The 10439-nt window shown below is 34.9% G+C and overlaps 1 protein-coding gene across 1 annotated transcript; it reads right to left on the bottom strand.

Moving 5' to 3' along the window:
* Positions 1-1439: 1439 nt before the first annotated feature.
* Positions 1440-8841, bottom strand: LOC132750787 (uncharacterized). The gene is made up of 2 exons (XM_060740828.1): positions 8481-8841; positions 1440-5330 (listed from the first exon to the last, which is right to left on the bottom strand). Exons 1-2 carry the CDS (start codon positions 8578-8580, stop codon positions 3103-3105), a joined length of 2328 nt encoding a protein of 775 aa, XP_060596811.1. The 5' UTR covers positions 8581-8841; the 3' UTR covers positions 1440-3102.
* Between the last annotated feature and the right edge of the window lie 1598 nt (positions 8842-10439).

Here is a 10439-nt window from a genome sequence, read left to right as displayed (position 1 = left end):
TAATGCTTGTATAAACTTCACATATAAATAATCATTCATGATGCATAAACAAAATCGCAGGCTACATATCCTGCTAATGAAGACTCGTCACTTTTAGAAATCACAACATATAAATCAAATACAGAAATGTGGAAACTGTCTCATCTTACACAAATTAGATTTGAGAACATGACTAAATGTCTTATCAAATCGGCACGGAGAACATTGCCCGCCCAAGGATCGAACTACCGACACCGACGCTTCTTCCTATTGATTTAAGCGGGCGAGTTGGAAACTTATATAATATCGTAAACAAATTAAATTTAAAACATGTTTGCCATACATAATTTGATTGTGCATGCACTAATAAAGCTGAAATATCACTATTAAAGTCAGCGTTGTGTACAAACCACGTCTTCAACTCTATAAATTGTGATTCCATTTCGTTCCGCAAAGTATGCAGAAATGTGGAAGCTGTAAATGTATCAACGTAATATCATTTTAACCTTAACCATGTGGGGTGGGGTGGTGAACTTCTAAATGCAGTATTCTGCAATCTTGGTATAACAGCCCTATGTAATGGGGTAGATCAGGACTGTTTGAATAGTAAGTAATGTTGCAATTTTTTATGTTATGTATAACTCCACTGAATATGTCGTGTTTGGAAATAGGCGTTTTCATGGTTTTAACAAATTAAATGGTGTCAGTTTTGTTTTGTAAATATTAAAAGCTTGTCTTGTTCAGTTTTCCACCATGATTCACGCGAATAACAAGTCGCAATTTTTAAAATTGATACAATTTATCTGCTACGGTTGTTAATGCTGATACTGACACTACTCACCGTCCAAAGATCGTCAGTCCATTTCAAGTACGATATTGTGTTAACACTAAGCATTATTAAACGAAAATCTCCATGGAATACCACAGGTGGTGGTAGCATAGCTTGAATACAGTATGGGCCCATGTTATATTGCATGTTATATGTAAATGAGTTAAATATATTATTACATGTTTTTATTTGTTTCTGAATTATTTACTAAACAAATATTTACTCTTAGAGAAGTCTGTCAATTATCCTTTAATTAAAAACTTTTATTTTTAATCATATATATTCTGAAATTATCAGTACTAGATATAACATGAAAACATTTCACCACATACATGTAACACTTTCAGACCCACACTCTTCTTTAACAATGTTCAATATTTAAATGTAGTTCAGTATTATTTTTTTTGAAAATGTTCTAAGAAATTCTGAACTGTAACTATTATCTTATATAATTATTATGCATTACTCCAAGATGTCAACAACAACAAAAAAAAACACAAAAAAACAACAACAACAAACAATTAAATCATTAAGGAAAATTTTCATTTGAAGTACAAAATATGAAAAATATAAAACTGGTTAATGACTGAAATGACTTTCTCTTAAAACTCTTAATCCCCTGCCCAACCCACTTGTTCATCCTGATTTACCTATAACATTTGTGTCTATTTACTTTCTGACTCAGGGGTGTACCCAACACACAATTTATCCTAAAAGAATGCAAGCATCCATTTACTAAGCCTAAATATATTTCATAGCACTGAAAAAGAAATAAAGCTTTTAAGTATCAATTATATCATTTATACATAATTGCCTCAAGTTTCTTTTTTTCTGCGGAGATATTAGACAAATTCTGACAGCATAATTATATACGTATTTGCACTTCACAAAAATTTAAAATCTAATCAAAAATGCTTGCATTTCACTATTTTGTGCGTACACTGGCAAATACTCTTAATTTCTGCTTTTTCATGTATCTCTTTGTAACAATTGTTAATTTTGTATAACATTAAAGTATTACTGAATGATATTTTGAAAAAAAAATATCTTGTTTACTCCAAAAGTTTGAAGAAAAGTCAATTCTGATTGTCACAGAAGGCAAAAGCAATTCTTGTTTTGGGGTTAATTAATACCTTCACTCAGAAGTTGAAAAAGCTGACCCCTTAATTAAAAAATATCTACTATTGCATTATAGTACCTACAGCAAGGAAAATAAAACAATAATTTGTCTGTAATAATAAAGTTAAGAAACTTACTACAGTGTTGCAGTGAAAAAGACACTGATAGAGGAAATAAATTTCCCACAATACTGTAGTATGTAGACATACTACTGTATTGCGGTAAATCATTTTATCTTAGTGAGTTACTACTATATTGCAATTTTGAAAAAATAACAAAAAAAAATAGAATGTGAGCTTTACATTTTTACAGCTTATGTACAGTATTACCATGAAATACAATGAAAAATGACAAAAAGTCAATTTCGGTCAAAATGTGAGTTACTACAGTATTGCGTTCAACCCTCGTATATCTATAAAGAAAAACTTGGACCAGTCTGATATTCTAAAAACTGTTAAAATTCAGGCAACAAGCAACTATTCTAGCATATACTTTACATTAAAATAAAACATATAAAATCCATAAAATTACATGTCAATTCATAATTAATCAGTCAATTTATGATGATCACAATGTTGAGGCTGCTGTTGCCCTTTCTGGTCCTAGTAAGACTAGAAACACATCTAGGAGAAAACTGTTCATTGAACAATCATTTGATATAACAATAAGGATTCAGATAAGACTTCATAAATAAATGTATCTCAGATACTGGAACGGTGATTAATAAACAATTAAGCAACAGCTAGGCCTGTCTATTAAACAGAAACCCAAACTCCTCTCTTAACAGCTTCTTGTGCAAGTCTGAAGGAGTGATATTTTCTGTGTTTAGCATACCACACCAGAAGTATGGATGCCTCCTTAAGACACAAGACCTCTTCACACAATATAACTTTAAGGCGGTTTTCGAAACTGTTGGTCTCATCTCAACCTTCCCGTCGTCTTTTCGATGAGGATACATGTATCTCTCCAGGTGTGATAGTACTATATCATAAGGTGGTACTGCATTGACCCTACCAATGATGTTGTCACATGATACACATTTCAATACTTTTCTTGTGCGAAGTGATTCACTGTTTACATAAATGAAATAGAACGGGAAATCATTGTGCCATACTTCAGAAAATTGGAAGGGTCTTCTTTCTTGTAGGTTTATTGCATAATAATCCACATCCGGTTTAGCAGCCTTTATTAACCTTTCTATAGGTTTTTTTTACATTCTGACCACCTTTTCTTGGCTTTTTGGTCTTGCGTTCACCTGCACCATGCACATTGTGTTTGTTTATAACGGCTGATGGATTATACTTGAAGCTAGAAATAAAAGAAACCAGACAGCTTTTTTCATCTGCAATAACCAAAGCATGTGGACAAAGACTTAATTTTTGGAAATCTGCACAGTTGCAAACAAATGTATTCTTGTTTTGTTTGATGATATAAGCATTGTCATCCTCTGCAATACAAAAGCTTCCATTCTCTAATTCCCTTACATAGTCGTTTGACAACACCATTTCTGCATTTTTCCAAAGCTGCTCGACAATTGTAGGAGGCAGAGAATATAGGTTTTCGGTACAGTCCTGAGGTTGTATAGATAACTTGCGGGTGATAACCTTTTGCTTGTTCTCTTCTGGTATTTTACATTGCAAAACCTTGTTTGTGTAATTTATTCTTTGGAAGTTGGTCATGGATTTCCATTTTTGTGGACTAATTTCAAAGTGTTCATAATCTTTAGACAGCCTGTATTCCCCACAACCATATATAGCCTTGATAAGTTCATTTTGTTGACTTTGAACTACATGTGTGTAAATGATGTCATGCACTGCAGACTGCGCTACATATTGACCTCCAGTTGCTTCTTTAAGCACGTTATTTATTGATTCTGCCCTCTGGTTATCGAATTTATTTGGAGGATTTCCCAGCCCAGCATCTGTTCTCACCTCTTTACCCATACTCTTCAAGAAGGTGCTTTTTAAAGAACGAACTTTCAATTTGTCAGACTCAATATAATCCTTAAACTGTGGTGGCCATGTTGAAGATACATTATTATACCTATTGTCAAAGCATTCCTGATCTTCGTCTACCAGACCTGCTACTCTAACTTCGTTTATTTCAAAACCCAGTATATCTTTTATTATTTCATTGGTTGCTTCCTTCGTGATATTGTATTTTTTTAAATTCTTCAGTATATCATCCTTCATATGGTTAAAACATCTCAGCTTTATATTTTTCTGATTCTGATCTTTACTTTCTATTGGGAATATTCTTTCAAACCCCATTTCAAGTGCTATTTCCCCATCAGTTCCATAAATCAGATTTGTTATTCCACATAATTTAAGTTGATGTGCCAAGTATCTGTAGTCATGTTCTTGTCGACCAGTGCTTGTCATCATTCCTGCAAATATGGTTGGGTGACATTGATTGTTATCTTTATGAACAAAATGTGGGTGAGGAAAACTTAAACAGGTGGTGTAAAAAGGGCCAACTTTATATGTCATGTCTATACCAAGCTGAGATTTTACAGAACTGAATGGGCTGCAAAACATTTTAATCCAGGTTACACAATTTTCAGTCATGGCAAATGTGTTTGGATGAATTCTTCCTTGTTTAGATCTAAATGAAAAGTCAATATTCTTGATAAATTTTCCATTGTCCATTTCTGCAATTAATTGAGTAAAATCAGGTGTTGTTACAGGTCCGGTATTTCTTGATCTGTTTTTGTTACTTTGTTTATGTTTGATGTTGTAAAGCTGTTGTCTATCACGAGGTCCATCGCTAGATGAATGTACACTCAAAAGCCCTCCATTTTCTTCATCTATCAAATCAATGACCTTCTTTGGTGGTTGGTTATGTAAAAGGCTTTTTTCCCTTTCGATAACAGATGGCTTCGTTCTTACATATAGCTTATTCTTGTCTTTCGAGTTCTTGTGCGCTTGACCAGAATGCATACATGCTCCCAAATACTGAATAATAGAATATTTCTCTATACCATGACAAGAATACACCTTACTGATAATTCTAGTGTATTTGTCTAGCCCAAGTCTTCCTTTTCGTTCACTGTACAACCGTTTTACAGTGTATACATTTTCATCTTTTAGAATTGGGTCCTCTATATTTAGTCTTCGCCTTGACAATGTTTTAATGTTTGTCACTTTTTTATTTTGAGATGATACTTTGACAACAACAGTTGGACTCGAATGACTGTTGTAACTGCCACTATCATCACACGAAAGATCTTTCTCACTCACTGAATTTAGATCAACAACACACAAAGAATCTGATGATGGATCAGGTACATGTTTACAAAGTTGTGAAGCAGAAAGGTCTTTAAATGCGATTATTTCTACAATTTCACTAACAGTTAATCCCCTTTCTTTCTGGTCATACTTTGGGCAGTTCTGGAGAAAGTCTTCTGGAATGTAAAACATGCAATTATCTAAACAGGAAAAATTATATCTAATGTTTTTCTATAAAGGTTGCTAATTTATTTGTGACCAGTTTATAAAGGTAATGTTGATGTTATTTCATTTAGAAACTGTTGTTAACTATTATCCATTGCATGCATGCAAACCGAGGGTATCAAAATAGCATGAAATTGCACAGGTGTTAAGAAGACAAAAATTTGTAACAGAGTTACCAACATCCCCCGCCTCGGGGAAGTTTTATATGAAGCATAAAATTGTGCTATTTCAAAAGATTGAGGTATGGATCTAAGGATTTTCAGTCCAAAATTATGATCAATGCTAGATCTGCAAATGCAACAATAAATTTATTAAAGAAATAAAAATGAATGTTAAGCTTTGACCTCTTAGTGTGACCTTGACCTTGGAGGTAGGGGTCCAGGAGTTGTGCATGACATATCGTCTTATTATTGTAACTATTTTCAAAATCCCTTGAACTATGAAGAAGTTATAGATGGGACACAAAATATACCCTATAACAGACTATGTTAATCTTTGACCTCTCAGTGTGACCTTGGAGGTATGGACCTATGATTTGGACCTGACATATCGTCTTATTATTGTGACTATTTATTCCAAGTATTTTCAAAATCCCTTGATCTATGAAGAAGTTATGGACAGGACACAAAGTATACCATATAACAGACTCTGTTAACTTTTGACCTCTAAGTTTGACCTTGACCTTGGAGGTAGGGGTGCAGGTGTTGTACTTGTCATATCTTCTTATTATGTCATATTTGTGCCAAGTTATTTCAAAATCCCTTGAACTATGAGGAAGTTCTAGATCGGACACAATACATACCCTTTAACAGACAATGTTAATTTTTGACCTTGAAATGTGACCTTGACCTTGGATGTAGGGATGTAGGTGTTGCACATGACACATCGTCTTATTATAGTGACTATTTTTGCCAAGTATTTTCAAGATCCTTTGATATATGAAAAAGTTATGGACCGAACACAAAATATACCCTATAACAGACTATATCAATCTTTGACCTCCAAGTGTGATCTTGACCTTGGAGGTAGGTGACCCACTGTTATACATGACACATCATCTCATTATTGTTAACAATTGTGGCAAGTATTTACAAAATCCCTTCAAAGATAAGAAAGTTACAGACTGGACACGACATATACCCTCAAATAGACAATGTTGACCTTATATGAGCAAGTAAGACCTTGACCTTGGAGGTAGGGGTCTGATTGTTGCGCATGACACATTGTCTTATTATAACAAACATTTGTGCCAAGTTATTTTAAATTCCTTTGATAAATGACAAAGTTATGGACCGGACACGAAATATACCCTGTAACAGACTATGTTGATCTTTAACTTCCAAGTGTGACCTTGGAGGTAGGTGACCAGTTGTTGCGCATGACACATTTTCTCATTATTGTGAGCAATTATGGCAAGTATTTACAAAATCCCTTAAAAGATAAGAAAGTTATGGACCGGACATGACATATACCCTCAAATAGACAATGTTGACCTTGAATGAGCAAGTGCGACCTTGACCTTGGAGGTAGGGGTCTGATTGTTGCACATGACACATCGTCTTATTATAACAAACATTTGTGCCAAGTTATTTCAAATTCCTTTGATAAATGACAAAGTTATGGACCGGACACGAAAGTGTGATGGACAGACGGACGGACATACCAATGAGCTATTTCTATTGTTCTTTTCTTTTGTTTCCTTGTGGGCTAACTATTGTTTCCTTATGAGCTAACTATTATTTACGGAATGAAGTCCTTTGTTCTCTTTTGTCCCAGTGTACCGTTAGTTAGCTCATATACCTAAAATGTTTGTGCGGACGGACAGACGGATGGACAGACGGACAGAGCCTATTTCTATATCCCCCTTTTTTCTTTGAAAAGGCGGGGGAAAACTAGCTACATTAGCCGTATGAGTAGCAGCATGTTACTTTTACAACTTTCAATCATTACAGTTAGTAGCTGTCACTCTTGCAAGTAATTACCGCTGGCAACTGCAGCAACTGTAAGTAGTAACAGCAGGTCACTGTAACAACTGGCAGCTGATGGAGCAGATACTGTGTCCTATGTCAAATGCCATATGGCATTATTATAATCTGAGTTCTCTGTGAAAATCTCTTAAAACAAAATAGACTTGCGTTTGCCACTATCACATAAAACATTGAGAACATCAGCGGTCTAGTGGCTAGACTACTTGCAGTCATAAGCACAATTTCACATGTCATGCAATTACAACTGTTCCATCTAAATCCTGAATTTGACTCATTTTTGAGGGAATTATTTGGAAGTAAGCTCAGTGATTTATCGGGAATGGAATACTGTCTATATGTGAGAAATGTACAACTTTGAAATTGTACATCTTTAAGATAACAACAAGAATTAACCTATCATCTGTAGACACCTTAAGATATGTTAAGAAAAAAACAAAACGGCTATGATGGCCCTATACAGCTCATCTGAATCTATAGCTTTAATAACATGTAAGTAGATGAAGAAGTCCTGGTGTAGGTCATGTAACTACACTTCACAAAAAGAAACTGTTTAATTTGTTTTTATAGCTCTGGCAGCCCCTAGGGGCCAAACAAAAATATGCGAACAAATTTTAGAGAGGTGCATAATCTCTATACTGCCATCTATCCATATTTCAAGTTTCATAAAAATTATTTTCAGTACTTTTTGAGTTATCACGGGATCCAGTTTTTGCGGACAGACGAGAGGCAATTAACCTAAAGTCCCCTCCGGTTAAACCGGTAGGGGACTAACAAAGTTTTTCTTATGTTTCACCTGGTGACCTAGTGTTTTACCCAATATGACCCAGAATCAAACTTGATCCAAAAATATATATATAAAGATTAAGACCAACTTTCATTGAGAGTGGATTCAAAATGGCCCTTCAGAGTATAAGCAAGATTTTTCTTTGATTCAAGTTGGTGACCTGATTTTTAAATACAGTTGACCTTGATTAAAAATTGGCCTAGGCCAAGAGATCATCAAAACAAACGTCCTTTAAGTATGTAGACCCTGATTATACAGAAAGTTGATTATATATACACTGGTCTACAAACAATGGTTAGGTTTCTGTATAGCAAGGTTAAGGGCCATACCTTTGCAGTTTGAATTTTCAACACTTGATTCAATCATGTGCACACTGGAATCTGATTCAGAAAATGCTGAACTGCCGCTAGAAGTGCTTGTTGAATCCATACCTTCATTCTCTTCGGAATCATCAGCCACTAAATATACAAAGTATAATTATGACCTCACATTTAGCTTTAATGAATGACAACCACTCCAGCATACATGTATATGATTATGTATAACAAGAACCTTTATTAGTGCATGTAATATCAATTTATATATGGCAAGCATGTTTTCAAATTTAATTTGTTTACGATGATTATTAATATTTTTTAGATTTTTATATAATACAAAATGAGTGTACTGGATATGACGGCCATTCGATACATATTAACCCATTACTTCATGAGCATTTTGTGAAAAATGGCTGTTTTCATTGAAAAGTCTCCCGTTACAAGTTCAAATTGCTATAATACTATAAAAACTGCTTCAACACTAATCAAACTTGGCACAAATGTTGACTGGACCATTGCCCTTGCAACAACATGCTCAGGCTTAAATTTTCTGTTACCATGGCAACGAGGGGACATCTCAAAATAGCCAAAAATCACTATTTTGCGTTGATTTTTTCCATCATAATTGATTTCAAAGTGCTGCAACTTCTCAATGGATTGAGTTAGAGTCAAATGCTTTTCAGCGTTGGTTACACGTTGCCTTATGATCAATTTGAGGTCATTTATAGCCTCTCACAAGTCCAAAATTTTCCTGGCGATGAGGGGGACTCCGCCCCCCTTCAAACCCCCCAAACAGAAGGGGGCACATCCCCCTTCTGGCAACCCCCTGATGTATCTTTTGGTTGGGGGGCCGCGCCGAAAAAGTGGTCACTTTTTTTAACAACATTTCTCAAACAAAAACAAGTGTTGGGGGCCTAAATAAGGCATTTTTTCACCATTTGAGACAACAAAATGGGGGGGGGGGTGAAAAAGGCGTTAAAAGGCGTGTATATGAAGTAATGGGTTAAAGAGGTCCTGATATCGCCAACAATATTTAGATTGTCTACTCATTTTTTTTCATTCGTCAGTTTATATGAATAATCAATATTAAATTACTGCAACAAGTGCAAAACATTTAAATATATAAATTTTATGGCGATAGGATTTCCTATATTGACTAAGTCAAGAACATAGTTTTTTAAAACAGCTAAAGGTTGCATGTAATAAATTCGTGTACCTGTAATATACCAGGATGAAAAATTCCATTGACAAGAAAAAATAAATCTTGTTCGTTCCGTTCCGTAGAATATCATTATTCTATGGGATATTTATACTTTGCGGAACGAAATGGAACAACTGTTTGCAGTCCCGAAGATTTTACATTAATAATATCCATTTAGAAGTGGGTTTTTAGATGGTTCAGTTCGAAAAAGCCCTTGATCGACTGTTCGCTAGGCAATTTCAATATTTCATTATTATTATTTAATATATTTACATATTGGTAAAAAAATGCTGTGCCCCGTGTGGTGCCTCAATGTTTGTTCCGTTCTGTTTCGCAAAGTATAAATAGCCGATATTATAGAGGCTTTTCAGTTTTAGTGGTGTAGGAAGACATCGGGTGCGCCTATGTGTTGTTTCAGGCACAAGTGGGAATCCCAGTAGAGCAATCACCATGACAGAATTTAAAATTCCTAGTGGACAAGTAATTCCCAACAACTGCAAGGGGCAAATAATTCCAAGTCAATTTTGTTCGTTTGTTTCATTTTACGCCTTTTTCCAACAGTATTTCAGTCATATAGGAGGGTAGTTTCTTAATCATCGTTCCTGGAGAGTTCCACCAGTACTAGACTACCTTCCTCCACGCTAAACTACCAAAGCATCTCCTGGGGATCGAACCCACGCCAGAGGTAACTAGCTTAGAAGTCATCGACTCTAACCCCTCGACCACGGAGGCGGTCTCCCAAGTTAATTACTTTTATCACTCTGCCACAG

This window comes from Ruditapes philippinarum, unplaced genomic scaffold, assembly GCF_026571515.1.
Source record: "Ruditapes philippinarum isolate M1 unplaced genomic scaffold, ASM2657151v2 ctg458_1_1_1_1, whole genome shotgun sequence".
Taxonomy (NCBI): domain Eukaryota; kingdom Metazoa; phylum Mollusca; class Bivalvia; order Venerida; family Veneridae; genus Ruditapes; species Ruditapes philippinarum.
The sequence above is the reverse complement of the archived record's forward strand: the minus strand, read 5'-3'. Positions and strand labels throughout refer to the sequence as shown.

Excerpts from the sequence above, each read along its gene's own strand:
- LOC132750787 (XM_060740828.1), bottom strand. The coding sequence starts at position 8,580 with ATGGATTCAACAAGCACTTCTAGCGGCAGTTCAGCATTTTCTGAATCA. Across the intron at positions 5,331-8,480 it reads TGAAAATTCAAACTGCAAAG|AAGACTTTCTCCAGAACTGC; the intron begins GTATGGCCCTTA and ends TTTACATTCCAG.